Source organism: Salvelinus namaycush, chromosome 3 (assembly GCF_016432855.1).
Source record: "Salvelinus namaycush isolate Seneca chromosome 3, SaNama_1.0, whole genome shotgun sequence".
Lineage (NCBI taxonomy): Eukaryota > Metazoa > Chordata > Actinopteri > Salmoniformes > Salmonidae > Salvelinus > Salvelinus namaycush.
The window spans coordinates 62,210,890-62,231,031 of NC_052309.1; the positions used below are offsets into that span (position 1 = coordinate 62,210,890).

General features: G+C 42.4%; 1 protein-coding gene across 1 annotated transcript; it reads right to left on the bottom strand.

Annotated features, from left to right (window-relative positions):
* Positions 1-3,766: 3,766 nt before the first annotated feature.
* On the bottom strand, positions 3,767-16,021 carry pdgfbb (platelet-derived growth factor beta polypeptide b). Its single transcript, XM_038981086.1, has 7 exons — positions 15,147-16,021; positions 10,162-10,258; positions 9,136-9,213; positions 8,413-8,606; positions 7,177-8,227; positions 6,856-7,021; positions 3,767-6,621 (listed from the first exon to the last, which is right to left on the bottom strand). The coding sequence occupies exons 1-6, from the start codon at positions 15,213-15,215 to the stop codon at positions 6,876-6,878; spliced, it is 1,635 nt and encodes a 544-aa protein (XP_038837014.1). The 5' UTR covers positions 15,216-16,021; the 3' UTR covers positions 3,767-6,621; positions 6,856-6,875.
* Positions 16,022-20,142: the final 4,121 nt, after the last annotated feature.

The following is a 20,142-nucleotide window of genomic DNA, read 5'->3' on the forward strand; positions in this document are numbered from 1 at the left end:
AGACTAATCTCTTCAGTAGGTCCTATGATTGAGTGTAGTCTGGCCAGGAGTGTGAAGGTGAATGGAAAGGCACAGGAGCAACGAACCGCCCTTGCTGTATCTGCCTGGCCGGTTCCCCTCTCTCCACTGGGATTCTCTGCCTCTAACCCTATTATAGGGGCTGAGTCACTGGCTTACTGGTGCTCTTCCATCCCGTCCCTAGGAAGGGTGCGTCACTTGAGTGGGTTGAGTCACTGACGTGGTCTTCCTGTCTGGGTTGGCGCCCCCCCCCCCCTTGGGTTGTGCCGTGGCGGAGATCTTTGTGGGCTATACTCGGCCTTGTCTCAGGATGGTAAGTTGGTGGTTGAAGATATCCCTCTAGTGGTGTGGGGGCTGTGCTTTGGCAAAGTGGGTGGGGTTATATCCTGCCTGTTTGGCCCTGTCTGGGGGTATCATCGGATGGGGCCACAGTGTCTCCTGACCCCTCCTGTCTCAGCCTCCAGTATTTATGCTGCAGTAGTTTGTGTCGGGGGGCTAGGGTCAGTCTGTTATATCTGGAGTATTTCTCCTGTCTTATCCGGTGTCCTATATGAATTTAAGTATGCTCTCTCTAATTCTCTCTTTCTCTCTATCTCTCGGAGGATCTGAGTCCTAGGACCATGCCTCAGGACTACCTGGCATGATGACTCCTTGTTGTCCCCAGTCCACCTGGCCGTGCTGCTGCTCCAGTTTCAACTGTTCTGCCTGCGGCTATGGAACCCTGACCTGTTCACTGTGATTACTATTATTTGACCATTCTGGTCATTTATGAACATTTGAACATCTTGGCCATGTTCTGTTATAATCTCCACCCGGCACAGCCAGAAGAGGATTGGCCACCCCTCATTGCCTGGTTCCTCTCTAGGTTTCTTCCTAGGTTTTGGCCTTTCTAGGGAGTTTTTCCTAGCCTCCGTGCTTCTACACCTGCATCGCTTGCTGTTTGGGGTTTTAGGCTGGGTTTCTGTACAGCACTTTGATATATCAGCTGATGTAAGAAGGGCTATATAAATACATTTGATTTGAAATAAGAAAAAAAAACAGACAACTTGAGTGTGCATAACTATTCACCACCCCAAAGTGAATACTTTGTAGAGCCACCTTTTGCAGCGATTACAGCTGCAAGTCTCTTGGGGTATGTCTCAATAAGCTTGGCACATCTGGCCACTGGGATTTTTGCCCATAATTCACGCCAAAACTGCTCCAGCTCCTTCAGGTTGGATGGGTTCCGCTGGTGTACAGCAATATTTAAGTCATACCACAGATTCTCAATTGGATTGAGGTCTGGGCTTTGACTAGGCCATTCCAAGACATTTAAGTGTTTCCCCTTAAACCACTCGAGTGTTGCTTTAGTAGTATGCTTAGGGTTATTGTCCTGCTGGAATGTGAACCTCCGTCCCAGTCTCAAATCTCTAGAAGACTGATGTTTGGGGAGTCTCCCACATACCCTTTGGCGAACACCAAAGTGTTTGTTTATTTTTTTCTTTAAGCAATGACTTTTTCTGGCCACTCTTCCGTAAAGCCCAGCTATGTGGAGTGTACAGCTTAAAGTAGTCCTATGGACAGATACTCCAATCTCCGCTGTGGAGCTTTGCAGCTCCTTCAGGGTTATCTTTGGTCTCTTTGTTGCCTCTCTGATTAATGCCCTCCTTGCCTGGTCCGTGAGTTTTGGTGGGCGGCCCTCTCTTGGCAGGTTTGTTGTGGTGCCATATTCTTTCAATTTTTTAATAACAGATTTAATGGTGCTCCGTGGGATGTTAAAAGTTTTGGATATTTTTTTTTAACCCAACCCTGATCTGTACTTCTTCACAACTTTGTCTCTGACCTGTTTGGAGAGCTCCTTGGTCTTCATGGTGCCGCTTGCTTGGTGGTGCCCCTTGCTTAGTGGTGTTGCAGATTCTGAGGCCTTTCAGAACAGGTGTAAATATACTGAGATCATGTGACACTTACACGGAACCCAAACCGGCTGCGCGCGTGCGCCATCGTGCGCTATCGTGCATACATTTATTTTCTCCCCCTACACCAAACGCGATCACGACACGCAGGTTAAAATATCAAAACAAACTCTGAACCAATTACATTAATTTGGGGACAGGTCGAAAAGCATTAAACATGTATGGCAATTTAGCTAGTTAGCTTGCACTTGCTAGCTAATTTGTCCTATTTAGCTAGCTTGCTGTTGCTAGCTAATTTGTCCTGGGATATAAACAATGAGTTGTTATTTTACCTGAAATGCACAAGGTCCTTTCCAATAAATATCGAAGGTCTTATTCTGGTGACATGAGGGATGATGCTTGGCTGCAAGCCGAGATAAGAGCATCTCTCGCTCTTATCCATAATAATCTCATCATGTAGACGAGCCTAACCTCACACAGTGTTGCCAACTTAGCAACTTTGTCGCTATATTTAGCGAGAATTTAGACCCCTCTAGCGACACATTTTTGAAAAAGCAACTAGCGACAAATCTATTGACTTTTTCTGGTGTTCTTGGAGACATTTGGAGACTCTGACGTGAAAGCACGCATCGTTCTTACTCTTCTCAATGAGCAGCCGGTGCTGCCGTGGGCCCCACCCCCATCCCAAAGCACTCACAGTCCTCGCACAACAGTCCCTCCCAGCTGCAGTCAGAGCAGGAGATGTTCACCCCTCTGCGTCCAGACTGCAAATGAATCGCGCATGCGGGAAACCGCCGCTGGCTGATCCCACCCTGGCTTACATAAAAAAAACTATGAACCTAAATTAGGGCCAGACTAGTTACCATAATTTTCTCACATTGCCATTGACAGTTTTTTCTATTGTCTCTTTTTGGTCCATTTAGATTGTTAATGTAGATTGTATACAAAAAATGTAAATAATGTTATGGTTAAAAATGTTCATGTTTTACTGTGTGGACTAAGTGGACCATAAGGTTAAAAACCAAACCAAATTAAGAAAACTAAACTAAAAAACTAAAACTAAAATTAAAAAACGAAGTAACTCCGCCAGAGTGTCTCTTTTGGGTCACTTGTGCCGGTCCCAAACCCGGATAAAGGAGGAGGGTTGGAATTGTGACATAAAAAAAAACAAGAATCGACAGAAGTTAATTTGTAGTTCTAAACATATTTAGAGTGTTTTTTACTCACTTTTTGTCTCTCCCACGACATTATTCCTCTCTCCTACAGCGTCCATCACAATTACATGCACATGGCCAATTATGCAAATTTGGTGATGACGTCATTTAGCAACTTCTAGCATCTTTTAGGACAGCCAATAGCTACTTTCCTTACAGAGGAGTTGGCAACACTGACCTCACAGCCTACCCGCACTGTATCTACGAGCTGTTGGCTAGAGCGCACGTGCCAAGACCCGAGTAGGCACATTTGCTATTTAACACAACAGTCTTTGTGACAACTATCAGGAGAGTTGAAATGTGATGGAAACACATTGAACTTTCGATTTTTATTCAGTACATTAAAACTGAATGAAAATCTGTCGCCAATTGGATGGAAACCTAGCTATGGATATAGATTGTTGGGTTTGGAGCTAGCAAGAAAGGCATTTCACTGTACTTGTGCACGTGACATTAAAACTTGAAACTTGAATTCACCTCAGTCGACAACTCAACCAAATGTAAATCAAAACTAGACGTTGAACTGACGTCTGTGCCCAGTGGTTAGCTTCTCTTACTTCACAACACAAAAAGCAGGACAACAGCTCACAGCACAAGTACGCTTTCTCACATATGTTTTTTTATAATCATATCAAAATAGAATTAAGTGGCCATTATCACAACATTCATTTTTTGATAACTCATAACAAAACAGACAATAACTAATTACAGTTGAAAGAAGGCATTATGACATATGCCACATTTTCAATATTTAAAATACATTTGGCTGGTAGTTAGGCTATTTGAAGTGAGAACACATTAGCTGACAGGTGACCAGCAGTGGCCCACACACAAGCACTGAGCTTCTTTGCTTGACACATCTGGCCCATGCTGCTTTTAATGTCTGACACTTTTATCGGGGTACTTCTTCTCTTCAAATTGTAGTGTTATTCACCAAATAGTTTTACTAAACGGCCTTGTAAAATCCATAGGACACTACAAAGCAATGCTTGAACCCTTTTTTTTAGGACAATTTACTGTAAATCAAGATTAAATGTCAACATTTTGTAGCAAAGGCTTGAATACAGCAGGGGTGTTATAACTAGGATTACCGGCCCACAGTCACACTATATGATTTCTCCACAATCCTTGCTTTAGCTGGATCGCAAAACTGCAGTATCAGTCTGGGGCGTGTTTGTGTGTGCTGTCACAAACTGAGAGAGAGAGAGAGAGAGAGAGAGAGAGAGAGAAGAGAGAGAGAAGAGAGAGAGAGAGAGAAGAGAGAGAGAAGAGAGAGAGAGAGAAGCCCCAATTTCTGTATTTGGTAGTGGATAATTGTATGTGTTAAAAATGACAATGGCGCCTCATTCCAGTACCCTTTCTGTGTCTGTCTGTATTAAATAAAGCAACACACAGCCTCAGGATACAGAAGGTCTGATGCTCTACGGTTCCCTATGCAGACAAGGACTGGTTAGCAGTGAGCATTTAGAATAAGGGACTATCTGATTTATGGATTCATGAGTGTTAGTGATCAAATACATAAATATGATTCTGTTCACATAATTCCATATACTCTAACACTCACACGGGCATACACACGCATATTGTACACACGCGCGAGCACAGACACGCACATACACACGCACAACCACACTGACACACAGAGTTATACAACAACACAAAGTCATTACCATCACCTGTCTATCATACAGACAGTGAATGGCAGGCAACACCTTTTACCTTTTTCAAAGCTTTTCTTTGTAGTTACATTGGGCTCAATTCGATCAGATCCGAGTCCGCTTTAGCCAACATTCCCATGGCGGTTGTTTTGGCGGTGTCAGAGGTGGAATTGAGTTAGAGCTGTCAAATCCGTAAGTGGCTCCCGGCGTTAATACCTAAAGCGGACATTGCCATTGGCAGAGTCTCATGAACAGAAATCCTATGCAGCCTTGTTAACAAGTTGGAACACTGGAACGTGAGATGTAATCTACACCTCCATTAGGATGATGAAAATCCCATAATTTGATGAATCCGTTTTTAATCTGAGCGTAATTATTTATATATAGCCTACACTTTCTTGTTCTGAACTTCTAGCCAATTTGACGGCTCCAACTTGACGGCTCCTCCTCTGACACCGCCAAAACATAACGCTTGATCTGATTGAATCGAGGCTATGGTCTGTGCGCACAAAGGCAGACAGCTCAAATTATATTGAGACCGGAAAAGGGATCGATATTCAACCCCCAAAATGCTTCATTTGCAGTAATCCTATTGAAAATGAACACAGGAGACACATGTGATATAAGGAATAAATAATGTTAAAGACAGACATAAAAGGTGTAATGCAACCCTGTTTAGCACCTTGCATCTTGTTTTAATCCCATTCTTCGAAAGAAGTGCGGAAGCCTCAGCTGAACATGAGAATGCAAACCTGTGCATTGTTGTTGATGGAATTCCAGTGTTTTAGATCAAATTAAATACAATTAAATATGTTTATCGAAAAACGAGATTCTACATTGTGTAACTATTGAGACGTGTAATATCTTTGCTGTGTAGTTCTATTGACCTTCCTTAGTGCAGGAATAGACTAGAACATATAGAGCAGCTTAAGCACAATGTAGGGATACTGCTCACATCAGTCAAGACTACCAGTCATTCCAACAGTCCTAGCTCATATAAATGTCATCATTTCTTTCCCATTGTCCCTGTAATATCTGCTTGCCATGGTATTTTCCCGGTCCTCTATCATTGTACCTTTCTAGTCCGAAAAATCAAACTTCTTCTTCCATGTCAGAACACAGTAAGCAACATTTTGGAAATATGTATTTTTTAAAAGTATTTTCAACGAAAAACACGTATTTTCAACATCTTGTGCTCATAGGGAAATGGGAGATTTGGACTGACATAAAAATACTCTCTCTCTCTTTGGTCTTCTTGACAAGCATGATCAGTCCACTTCTTGGGATAATAAACCATGCCTTGGATGAGAATATGAAGAGTTTTTAACCGACTTGATCTCTACTGACTGGAGTGGTTTACTATGCTGTTCAAAAGTCACGAGTGAGGTCCAATAGCACTGAGTCCAACGACAGTCCAACATCCTTGTGAACGTTCCAATGTTCTTCCAATGATATCTTCCAAAGTTCTAATGTTGTTCCAATGATCTGTTCCAACGTTCTAATGTTGTTTGAATGTTCTGTTCCGACGTTCCAATGTTCTTGATCCGACTGGGGGAACATCTTGTTGTTAATAGGAGATCATCTTTTGATGGATCAGAGATACGTTGATGGATCACCTCAACCTCATATGTATTTACATCCCATTCTTCTTGTCCCATAATTTCTTTCCGTCCAAGGGTTGTTTTGGGTTCACCAGACAATCATTAGTACTATTAGGGAATACCTCGCGGTCACAGGACGAGCAGGTTAATGACACTCGAATAGTAACTCATAAGAAAGGATTGAACTGCTCGGTGTCGCTACTGGATTGTCCACAACAAGCACAGAGAGCATCACTCCCTGGATGAGAAGGAGAAACAGAAAATGTGTTAAAATGGTTATATTCTAGACCAGGCTCATCTAGAATATAGTTGTTGTATATGAATATACACTTTTCTGTGGAAAGTATGTGAAAGGGTTAGGAAAGTATTTGAAAACTGTTTGCACATACCTTGCCCAAAAAAGTATTTGAAAGTGTTGGTATTTGAAAGTACTTGGAAAGTGTTTGAATGGGTTTGAATGAAAGTATCTTACCTTCAGAGAGATTGTAGGTTCTACATTAGCATCGCTCTCATTGCAGCCTTGCTGATGCGCTTGCGGTTGTTCTTCCTCATTCTCTTCCTAGGTGGGCCGGGCCGAGCAGGTGGCCGGGGACCAGCCAGGACTGAGGGCGCTCGCGTCGAAGTGGGCGACACCGTGTCTGAGAGAAGAGGAGAATATTAGATTCAGATGATTTAACAGTTTGGAATACACATGAAACTGAGAAACATACACCCAAAACACATACACACACAGACACAGCCACACAGACACACACCACACACACGTGCTAGCTGTGTTATGTTCTCTATCTACCTGTTCTTTGTGTGGTGGTTTGAGTTTGATGTTTATGATTAGGCCGATGGTACTGCTGCTCCTCTTCTTCTTGCTGTTGTTTTTTCTGTTGCTCGCGTCTCAGGAGCTCCTTCTCATCGTCCAGCCTCCTGTGGAGTAACAACAGCTCCTTCCTCTCCTCCTCCAGCTTCTCCTGTTCCAGTTGGAGAGCGTGCTGGAGGCTCCTCTCTGAATCAGGGGTCTCATTGTCTTTACGTCTTTGATCAGCTTCCTCAAGGGGAGGGAATCTGCTCTCGGGCCTCTGATTGGTTTCCTCCGTAGGATGGAATCGCTGTTCCGTTCTTTGATTGGCTCCCTCTCTGCTTTTGGTTTCCTCTGAGGAGGAGTTGGTCCCATGTCGCTGTTGCTTTGATGTGTTGGTGCGTAGCGAGGGACTCTGTGTTTGTGTGGGTTGTCTCTGTGTCTCTTGGTCTCCCTCCTCTTCACTGAGGCTCAGACTACCCTGCTGCCTATCTCCCCTACTGACATTTCCCTCAGTAATGTTAAATAGCGAGTCCCCTCGCGTCTCGACCCCGTCTCTCTTCTCGTGGTCAAGCTGTGCCATGTCGATGTTCATTGCGGTTGTAGTGCCGTTGACACTACTACTGTCTCTCCCCTCCTCCATGTCACCGTGATGTCGACGTTCGGTCCACTCGTTAGCCCCCAGCTGTCTGGTAGCATTAAGCAACCACTGAGGATCCATCTTGTCATGGTCCAGCCCATAGCCCCCTTTCCTCTCCCCTGCGTCTGAGGAGGTGTCCTTGGGGTTCCAGTGCTGGTCGAGCAGGTCTTCCAGCTGGATCCTCTGGTTGTGCTTCAGCTCATCTCTGCGGTGCAGCTCCTCCTTGGATCTGGCCTTGGCTGGATGGCCCTCTCCTTTGTTGTCTTTCTGCTGTCTGCGGGGCGTGGACTTCTTCTTGGGGACGGCCGGGGGACGAGGGGCGGGCTGGCAGCGACACTCCACGTGGTCGTGGACCGAGACGACTGCCTTGGAGTAGTTTGGCCGCTTGTCCACGTACTGGATCTTCATCACCTAGTGAGGAGGAGGAGGAGAGAGATTCAAAATGACTAAATCGATTTTTTATTTTTTTATGACTAACCCTTTATTTGACCAGGTAGGCCTAAGTCAGCTGAGAACATTCTCTTTTACAGAAACAACCTGGGCAAGCGTTTCAGGGTAGAGGACAGGCGTTGAGATGGGGGGTGGTGTATATGTACCTGTAGGTGCCTGGTGTGGGTCAACACGGGGACACACTGCAGGCTCTTGGTGTTGCAGCAGCCGGAGCATCGCTGTACCTCCACACAGGGAGGCCACAACATGAAGTTGGCGTTGCTGCGGTCCAACATGGCACGGGTCACCTCCATCACCTCTGTCCTCACCTTACATAGTGCCTGCTGAGCCGGCTGTGCGTCTGAGACACCAAAGACAGACAGACGGACAGACAGACAAACGGACCATTTAAAAACTCACATATTACTTACAGGTTTCATAAGATGGGACAGTGTACATTAATCAGCAAATCAGACACATAATTGGAAATGTGCTGGAGCCTCAGGCTTAATGTTAAACTACACTGCCCAGTGCATACAAAACAGCCAGCACATAGGCCTCAAAATGTATAAAACATTTTGTTTACACTAGTTCTACTGAAGGTATAGTACTTATGCTGTTTAAAGAAATCACATGCTATTGAAACAGTGTACGCATGAGTCTTGGAGTTGTGTAACTTGGAGTTGCAAGTCATAAGGTGTTTGTTCAGCAAATAACTAATGAATCGCAATATGGTGACATACTTTAGATGTTTCTTTACCACAACATGCATTACACAACTCATTTTGGATTAGATATAGCTGTCCAAAACCACCCAAGTCAACATGAGTGACGGAAATATGTGGAATTATAGCCTAGTGTCAGAGACTATGAGGAAGGTGAAAACTCACCCAGACTCCTTGGCAGTCGGTTGCTAGTGTTGTTGGAGTGTTGTCCACTCGGCAAAAAATCATCAGAGAAATCCTCATCTGAGAAAAAACAATCCAATCCAATATTAGTTTACAGATCTAATCAGCTCGTTGCTTCAACTGTTTATTATTATTAAAAAAAAAATTAGGGGGTTATGACTTTTACTCTGTGTGTGTGTGTGTGTATGTGTGTGTGTGTGTGTGTGTGTGTGTGTGTGTGTGTGTGTGTGTGTGTGTGTGTGTGTGTGTGTGTGTGTGTGTGTGTGTGTGTGTGTGTGTGTGTGTGTGTGTGTGTGTGTGTGTGTGTGTGCATCTGTGTGTTTATCTGTGTACGGTGCATGTGTGTGTTTATGAGAGAGTTTGAGGCATTGTTTATAAGTTTAGCTTCCCCTTAATAGATGTCTGTTTGTGTGGGAATTTCTTTCTGTCATGACCTCATGTTTGTATGTTTTTGTATCTTGAGACACTGAATAGTTCCCTCTTTGTTTCTCTTATCTCGTTGAGTTTGTATATAGTGTTTACTGTATGTGATGTTCGCTATTCAATGATGGGAATAAAATCTGGGGAATATGTGTATCTATTTAAGAAGTCTTTCTGCCCTCTGTGTCACTGTGGCTCTGACGGTTTGTCTGTTAGTCAGCCTGTGAGATTCTGTTTATAGTATTTACTGTGTGTGACGTTGGCCTGTCCCTGTTGGGAATGAAATCTGGGCATCATGTGACAACAATTTTCACTATCTTTCCCTCAGTCTCTGTTGGTCGGGTTAGTTAGTCTGAGAGAGCCTCCATCACTTGGCGTGACCAGTGTGTCTTGCTGGCTTGTGGTCCTGTAAGGCTCAGTTGATAGAGCATTAGGCTTCGGAAGCCAGGATGTGGGTTTGAATCCCAGGGCCACCCATACGTAAACATATATGCACCTATGACAGTAGGTTTCTTTGTAAACAGATTCTGCTCAAATGCATATGCATGTTGATGAGTATCAGCATAGTACAACGTTAGAGATATTTACCTACGGAGTCACTGAGCAGCAGCAGCTGCAGATCCTCTATGGAAGAGATAGGGTTGCTCCTAACCAGCTCCACCAAACCTGAAGGGAGAGGATCCCCCTGAGAGAAAAAGATGAGACAGGAATAAAACTAGATTCTCCCAAATCAAATATTTTCTCAGCTTCCCCATTTATTCTGTGTAGACATGGAAGCAAAGAGACAACAGCAGTGGTACATGTAGGCAGTGGTGTAAAGTACTTAAGTAAAAATATTTTAAAGTACTACTTAAGTAGTTTTGGGGGGTATCTGTACTTTACTTGACTATTTCTGAAATGTTTTATTTTTACTTCACTACATTCCTAAAGAAAATAATGTGTTTTTTACTCCATACATTTTCCTTGACACCCAAAAGTACTGGTTACATTTTGAACGCTAATCAGGACAGGAAAACGGTCCAATTCACACACTTATCAACAGAACATCCCTGGTCATCCCTACTGCCTCTGATCTGGCAGACTCACTAAACACAAAAGCTTTGTTTGTAAATGTTGTGTGAGTGTTGAAGTGTGCCCCTGGCTATCCATACATTTTAAAAACAAGAAAATTGTGCTGTCTGCTTTGCTTAATATAAGGAATTTGAAATGATTTATACTTTTACTTTTGATACTTCAGTACATTTAAAACCAAATACTTTTAGACTTTTACTGGTGACCTTCACTTTTACTTGAGTCATTTTCTATTAAGGTATCTTTACTTTTACTCAAGTATGACAATTTTTCCACCACTGCATGTAGGTAGGTGTGGGTTAGGGTTAGGGGGTTACCCGACTTACCCCCCTAATCATTAATGAAACAAGAGGATGAAGGAAATGGCTGCTTGGATTCACAATGGCCACTAAGAGGGGGTGAATGACTATTGGCCTTGTGTCACCTCATCTGCTAATACTTAGGGGTCACAGGAGTCAGGAAGGGTTCAGGAAGTAGTGGGGGATGGAGTGATTGAGAGGAGGAGGAGGAGAGTTGGATCAGAACAGAGAGATGGACGTCAGGGGGAATAATGGAGGGATGGATGAATAAAGGAGAGGAAGTTGCATCTATGGAGATATTAACTCTTGCTAGCTGGGTCTACCACTGTTTGATCTATTGGGCCCGAATCCCGGGTCTCATGCACACCACAAGACCGGGTTAACTCTCTGAGCTAATGCCTAGGCATTCATTCAGGGAGCTAACACAAGTCGAACCACCTCTGTCCGTTACATTCATCCATTCATTTTCTTGTGAGAATAAAACGAAGCCCTTTGAGGAGGAAGAAGCCATGCGTGAACGGCATTCACACACTATTAATGTACACAATGTACTTTTCCCCGTTGTTGTTGGGCACTGAAGAATGTCCAGTCATACAAAAGGAAAATGCCACGAGTTAAATTAACATCTCTATTTGTGTAGCGATGCCCCTGAGGAGTCATCCCAGTTATTTCCTCTCCTTGGCCCCAGTCTAAGTCTGAGGCTCCAATGGCACCCTATTCTGTATTTAGTGCACTACTTTTGACCAGAGCAATGTCATGTGGGACGCACACTAATTGTGCTGGCTGCGCATTATGGTCTGGGCCTTTGTTCATAGAGTGGCCGCTGTCATGGCGATTTGTGTCTGAGCGGGAAAAATTAAATAAACACTTCACCCCCTGCAACTGACGTAAACAGAAAATCATAACCTTCACCCTATAATACTGTAGGAATCCAGGAGTTACTCTGGTCCTAATTGGTGAACTCTAAACGAGAACTTTAAAATCACACACACGCACACAAATCACCATCTGACTGAGTCACATCTGGAAGTTCTGGAACAGTCAGTGTCTTCTAAAAGCTACCGTCATTCTTCTGATCACATAGACTGAGACAGGCACTTATTTTAGAGCCATCACGCAGTGGACCTCCATCTCTCTGAATAGAGATGGAAACAGAGACAGACCCAGGCTGCATTTCAACAGGCACCGTATTTCATACATAGTGCACTTAACAGGGAATACATTGCCCTAGTGATGTTTCATGGGAAGTGGGTTGAGCTGAGGAATGCCAGGTACAGGCTATAGGAGTAGAGAGGTGAGGAATAAGGATACATGATTATGGGTCTAGTTTTGCTGCCTGCCGGCATGCGAGTACACACACACACACACACACAAATGCACATACGGCTGAACATGTGCACGTTCTCACATGCAATCCCTAAAACCATGCCTATGAGCACATGGTTTATGCATACGTTTATAGGAACAAACACATTCAGACATTACATTATACAGCTAGACTCCATTCTGTGGGATATAGTTGACTGAGGGAATTCCCTGATGGTATACCTCAAAGACACCTCATGTGATCACTAGCTACAGGCACGTACACCAATACATCACTGGATGGGAGGATGTACAGATGACAGAGAACTAGTTCAACTATACTTAACAATACTGTCAAACCCATCCTTACTGCCACCTCCAACAACCTGTCCTCAGGGCAATTCGTATGATTTGGGACGTTTATTTGCGTCCCTCCAAGGCTGCCTCCAAAAGCCCAGTCTTTGACATGACAAATGTGGTGGGGAACACACACCGCTGGCAGCTCTGGGAAAGAGACACACTGGAGGACTGACTTGCCTAGCTAAATAAAGGTTGAATAAATAAAAATAAATGAAAAGGAAGTCATAGATCTGATAGCATGAAAGCAACTGAATGGCATTCGAGGACACCCAGCAAAGAAGGGGTGCGCCGCTTTTCGCCCTGTTTCAACATTCATTTCCCATAACTGAAGACTGTGTGTGTGTATGTTGTTATGACCCACATAGTCAGAACTTTGTTTCACTACAGACTCTTCCCACAGCCGCTACTGCCTAATCCTGTGAATTTCCCAAAGATGGCCCGATGTAGCTCAGTTGGTAGAGTATGGTGCTTGCAATGCCAGGATAGTCGGTTAAATTCTTGGGACCACTAGTATGTAAAATGCATGACTGTAAGTTGTTTTGGATAAAAGTGTCTGCTAACTGGCATATAAAAACTTAGTGTAGAAAACATTAAGAACACCTTCCTAACATTGAGTTGCACCCCCCCTCCCTTTTGACCTCAGAACAGCCTCAATTCAGCGGGGCATGGACTCTACAAGGTGTCGAAAGCGTTCCACAGGGATGCTGGCCCATGTTGACTCCAATGCTTCCCACAGCTGTGTCAAGTTGGCTGGATGTCCTTGGGTGGTGGACCATTCTTGATACACAAACTTGTGGAAAACCCAGCAGCATTGCAGTTCTTGAAACAAACCAGTGCCTACTAACATACCCCGTTCAAAGGCCCTTAAATATTTAGTATTGCCCGTTCACCCTCTGAATGGAACATATACACAATCCAGGTCGCAATTGTCTCAAGGCTTAAAAATTATTCTTTAACCTGTTTCCTCCCCTTCATCTACACTGATTGAAATCAATTTAACAAGTGACATCAATAAGAGATTACAGCTTTCACCTGGATTCACCTGGTCAGTCTATGTCATGGAAAGAGCAGGTGTCCTTACTGTTTTGTACACTCTGTCTATATTAGTATTATATTAAAGTTAGGGCCACTTTGGCCTCTTCTCAAGTCTATCAAAATGAGACCCTCAAACTTGAATTATATCTCCTCTCTTAAAGATAGAAACCATAAGGGGACAGGACTCACCATGGTATAATTCACCATGCACTTAACATGTGTGTCATATGCAGCACGTATCCTGGGGAAGGAACTTTTAGGATACTTGCTGTGTATGCTACGATACAAAGTACATAGAATCGGCTCCAGCAGTCAAGACGAGAGCCCTCTCTCCTTGAGTTAAACCTATTTTTCCTATTCTTTGTAACTGCCATCATGTGTCTTAAGGCCCTCAACACCATGATTCAAGACAATGGTCAGCCATAGCATAATTAGAATGATTTATAGTTGTGTTTCTGTGACAAGCGCTCATCCTATTGCTAGCCTGTCAAATATCCTGTGGACACACACACACACACACACACACACACACACACACACACACACACACACACACACACACACACACACACACACACACACACACACACACACACACACACACATACACATTTGACCTTGCTTAGCTCCCAGGCATGTTTCATGATGGGTCTGGTGAGATTTTAGATGGCCTTCACATTCCACTCATATGATGTTTATCAACAGGTTTATGAGTTTAGACATCTGGAGAGGGGCCCATGATGAGCATGAGCATGTGGACAAGCATTGGGGAGTTATGGGGCCCAACGAATGAGCGCATCATCAGAGCATGTGCCCCAAGCATACCCCAAAAATGTATGTTCATGGAGAAAGATTGTTATTTTCACTTAGGGATTCTGGACTATAAGAAGTTTAGGTTCTGTAGACGGGTCTGCCATGTGCTGTAATTGTTCTATGGTTACCTTGCCAAGCAGGGCCCAATCGGATGTCCTCACCATGAGGCCCTCACAGCCTGAAGTGAAACTTAGGACTGTTTAAAATACATTGTATATAGAAGCATTAAAGCCATGAGGTGAGCTGTCATAAGGTGTGGTTCAGATGATGAGCAGTTTAACTTACAAGACACAGCTTAATTACTACTTCCTGATTAATCAATAATAACAAGTGCACATGTGGTTGTACGCCACAAACATACACTAAGTGGAGGGGTGAGGGGCCTGGTTCACATTTATTTTGTACAAAACATTATTGAATGTAACAAGTTGGTGCCTTTTGTTTGGAGAGCACACAAGGCCTAGTGCACACATTGTTAAAATACAATGACCCTGAAATTCAACAATGGTCTATAATTGGGGCATGGTGTCAAATATACTCAACAATGGTCCCTAATTTGACCATTCACAGTGAAATTAAACAAAGAAAATAAACGTTGCCTTTCAAATGAGCTAAACAGAAAAACATATATTTGGCAACGGACTTTGGGCAATTAGGCCTATATTTGAATTCATTGACTCTGTCACATACCTCTGCGCTGCCCGACCGCAGACATGACGCAAGCAACGCGAGCAGCTGAACCCAAACCCACGAGCTCATCTTGCTGCCCAGGCTGGATTCTCCGCGATAGACCAAGCATTTATGGAAACAGCACGAGTCTCTCCCTCAGCACTAGGCGTGGGGACAGCGGCTCGCTCTGTGGAATTGGAACTCCTTGCCTTGCGAGTGGACGGACACCCACACTTGCCGTCTCAGCAAAGTATCCAGTGAATTAGCAATTGTAGCCTACTCAATGATACGCTTGCCACACAAAACGTCCACCCAACCCAGTTCGAAATTCCACTGTCAGGGGACTAGGGGAGTAAGGCGACTTTTTTAAAGATGATTTGGTCCATCTTCAATTGATGTGTTTAAATCCCAAAGGAACTGTTTGTGGTGTGTTCCAAACACAATAATCTCCTGCAGTCGGGATGATAGTCTCTGATAGTTTGGTATCACACAATTTAAAAATGTTTTTAAGGCACCAGTCGAGTCATTAAAAGTCCAGGTGCGAAATTAAAACGCCCAATGTTATCGCCTATGGCTTTAAAATAAACATCTTACATTATCCTAAAAAATTATCAATATAAGGAGAAAAAAAATCTTCAAACAATTTAAGTTACTTGTATATATCAGACAAAGTTTACAAACAAACAATATTCTAGACTAGATTAGTAAAATGTTATTTATACTACACATTAATACAGGCTAATGCTAGGTTATCCCTCGAGACATCAAAACTCTTCAAGTTGATTCAAATCCCTTTTTATTTTCCTTTTCCACGCGTTGTAGCCTACACGAGGTTATTCTCTCCTTATAACGCACGGTGCGCCTCTCTCTATATGAAGCGCAACACAAGTGTGGTACGTAGCCTACAATGGGAGTTTGCTGTCCGCTGCTTCGTCACAGGCTTATCAATATCCGAAGCTCTCTGTGGCACAGTGCGCGTCAGCCCTGTTCCCTCCTGATTACGCCTTAACCGCACTTGACGGGAGAGCAGATTTCCAAGAGTTTGTACAGTATCTCTCCCGCCCCCTGAAGGCAGGGCCATCATCTACATGAAAAAGGACTGACTGGGCTACTGCCTATTGAGGGAAAGGTCTTAAGTTAAAGGAGAAGTCTCGTGTGAGTTATTGCAAGGGTTTATGTCTGCAACCTTGTATTAAAAGCTGCAAATTCACACCGAAATGTGTGTCATAGATCTGTCATTCTCATTGAAAGCAAGTCTAAGAAGCTATACATCTGTTCTATGTGCCCTATTTCTAAGCTGTTCTTCTTAAATTTAGTTTTTGCATCTTTTACTTTCGGTTTTGTACACCAGCTACAAACTGCTGAAAATACAATCCTTTTTGTTATGGAAAATATATTTCACAGCGGTTTAGATGGTACAAAGATTATCTACACTTCTTTACACTTGCTTTTTTTGTCACATAAACTAAAAAATGAAACTATTAGAACTGTAAACTGAAACTATTAGAATTTTAGCAACCAGAAAATGGCAGAGCGATTTCTACATATTTTTAATAGCCCATTAGCACAGATGTTTGAAAGTACAGTACACTGTAAAACAAATCCTGTAATTGGCACAGTGAATTACTGTATAATCAGCAGTAACATACTTATAAACTGAATACAGTAGATTACAGTAAATTACATTGCATTGTGGGAAAAAGGTATATGTCAGGGAAATATTTGTTGTATTTTGGAATATCACTGTAAAAATGCTGCAAACACAGTAGCAGTTCACTTACTGTATTTGTGAATATTCCAATAAAAATGCCACACTTAGCATACAGGCAACAAAATCAAAGCAAATCCTCTGAAGCAAGACATAAAACGTTTTTGCAAATTTTTATTATAAATGCAATATTTATTCTTAGTTAATTGGTACAAGTCCGGCATACTAAATATCCTGAAGCTTCTGCACATATGCAGATCATGTTCTGCGCATGTGTATATTCTCTACTTTATGCGGAGAGAACAAGCTACTGAGGAGAATAATGCTTGTTTAATAAAGTCAGATCAAAGCTGAATCAATGTCTGCAAGATCACATAATGATAGTATTCTACATAACAGAACCAAATATAATAGCATAGTATAAGATTACTGTAAGACAAAAACACCACCTCATTCAATCGTGAAAGATAATTCTTCAAGTTTTACCATGAAACATCCCTGCAGAATCTGCATACCAATTATTTTATCTCAGTCAGTTTCATGGGGACACTACTGTTCAAAAGTTTGGGGTCACTTAGAAATGTCCTTGTTTTTGAAAGAAAAGCTGTTTTTTTGTCGATTAAAATAACATAAAATTGATCAGCAATACAGTGTAGACATTGTTAATGTTGTAAATGACTATAGTAGCTGGAAACGGCTGATTTTTAATGGAATATCTACAGAAGCGTACAGAGGCCCTCTCACGCCCTGACCTTAGAGATCCTTTTAATTCTCTATTTGGTTAGGTCAGGGTGTGACTAGGGTGGGCAATCTATGTTTTCTATTTCTTTGTTGGCCGGGTATGGTTCCCAATCAGAGGCAGCTGTCTATCGTTGTCTCTGATTGGGGATCATACTTAGGCAGCCTTTTTCCACCTGTAGTTTGTGGGATCTTGTTTTTGGTACTGTGCTGTTTAGCCCTACTAGACGTTACATATAGTTTTGTATTTGTTGTTTTTTCGGTATTCATTTAATAAATAAAAATGTACGCCTACCACGCTGCACCTTGGTCCGATCCTTCCATCGACGAACGTAACAGGCCCATTATCAGCAACCATTACTCCTGTGTTCCAATGGCACGTTGTGTTAGCTAATCCAAGTTTATCATTTTAAAAGGCTAATTGATCATTAGAAAACCCTTTTGCAATTATGTTAGAACAGCTTAAAACCATTGTTCTGATTAAAGAAGCAATAAAACTGTCTGGCTTTAGACTAGTTGAGTAAATGGAGCATCAGCATTTGTGGGTTCGATTACAGGCTCAAAATAGCCAGAAACAAAGACCTTTCTTCTGAAACTCAGTCTATTCTTGTTCTGAGAAATGAAGGCTATTCCTTGCGAGAAATTGCCAAGAACCTGAAAATCTCGTACACCGCTGTGTACTACTCCCTTCACAGAACAGTGCAAACTGGCACTAACCAGAATAGAAAGAGGAGTGGGAGGCCCCGGTGCACAACTGAGCAAGAGGACAAGCACATTAGAGTGTCTAGTTTGAGAATCAGACGCCTCACAAGTCCTCAACTGGCAGCTTCATTAAATAGTATCCGAAAAACACTATTATTATTATGTGACTTGTTAAGCACAGTTTTACTCCTGAACGTATTTAAGCTTGCTATAACAAAGGGGTTGAATACTTATTGACTGAAGACATTTCAGCTTTTCATTTTGAATTAATTTGTCAAAACAAAACTCCACTTTGACATTATGGGCTAAATTATGTGGTGTGTAGGCCAGTGACACAAAATCTACATTTAATCAATTTTAAATTCAGGCTGTAACACAACAAAATGTGGAAAAAGTCAAGGGGTTTTAAAACTTTCTGAAGGCACTGCATGTAAATATGTTCTCGTAAAGAGTTTAATTTGAATGATAACATTCGCCTAGGAACTCACTTGGTGAAAGCCACAGGACAGAAAATGAAGGAATAAAAAAATCTGTAACCAAGGATGGTAACTCTACAATTCACTTGAAAGGCAAGGCATTCTGGGAAATAAGCAAATAAGCCCTTACAGAAAGAGTATTTGTTACTGTAAAATGACTAAAGTAGAAGTATTGGCACTTTAAATATATTACAGTAACGGTATTGGTATTCTGTAAAATAGTATACCGTAAAAATAGTAACAGTATACCATAAAATACTGTACAGTAACATACTGTTCCTTTTTTTACAGTAACTTACAAGTAACTTGCTGCCAGTAAGTTACTGTAAAATCAACAGGACATTTTTTACAGTGTAACATTCATTACATAAACAAGTATAGTAGATATGCTTTCCTGGAATCTCAAAAATGTCCCAGTAGCAGCAGGCATATGGAAAATAATGACATACAAAGTTGGGGTTTGTAAAGACAAATGCCTTAAACCTCAATGAATTCATGAATTGATTAATCCACCCATTTATTCATTCATTACATATTCACGAAATAGATGCTGAATTTACAATGACCGTGTCATGAATAACCCACACTGACTTCCGAACAGAACAGAGATGAATAGGCTACAGCATCGTAACGCAGTGCCCTTTCTTCCTCCATCTCACATGAGAGGTCGTGATCGTGGTCCCTGTGTCCTTTACCCACATCGCCCCTAGTGAGAAAGTAGGCCTAAGAGGTGTATCTAAATACCACCAGAGCTATTCTCAGATATTATGACCTTTCCTATCTGCTCATGTTTATGGAACATTTCTGGACAATACTGCCTGTGACTCGTCAATCTTAAACTCACTTAGACTTGAACCCAAAAATAGTGAGCCAACATTATGGACTGGATGTAATGCGTACAAGTTGATCAGATTTGTTGATATGTCTCCATTACTACAAGTTAAAACATGTGTCACTTATTTTTATAGTTTTTGTTTTTGTCTGTAGAAAGGGAAAGAAAAAAGAGGGGAGGAAAAAGAAGAAGGAGAAAAGAGAGAGGAGAAGAAGTAACAGCCAAAAGAACTAGCTCCCCGAGTGAGCGTCAGCAACGGTGTTGAGAAACACCACAGCACTTGTTAGCAGATAAGTATGTCATCAATGTAATAGGAAAATAATGTAGTGCTTTGCTGTAAACCGCATACCGGTCAGGGAGGAAATGTTCATTGCTCACAGACAGAGAAGTGACTGTGTTTGGCATTTTACACTGAGGCTCATAGAAGCTGTGTGGGTGTCAGAAGAATCGGTCAGTGAAACCGTTCAGTGAAACATTGTGGTTTTAAAGAGAGGACCAGAGGTCACGTTTGGATGAGCTACTAAAATGTGTCAAGGCTGAACTCTATTCCCCTGTCCAGCC

Coding starts and splice junctions, on each gene's coding strand:
- pdgfbb (XM_038981086.1), bottom strand. CDS start 15,215: ATGAGCTCGTGGGTTTGGGTTCAGCTGCTCGCGTTGCTTGCGTCATGT. Junction 10,259..15,146: donor TGCGGTCGGGCAGCGCAGAG/GTATGTGACAGA, acceptor TTTTTCTCTCAG/GGGGATCCTCTCCCTTCAGG. Junction 8,228..8,412: donor CCCACACCAGGCACCTACAG/GTACATATACAC, acceptor CCTCCTCACTAG/GTGATGAAGATCCAGTACGT.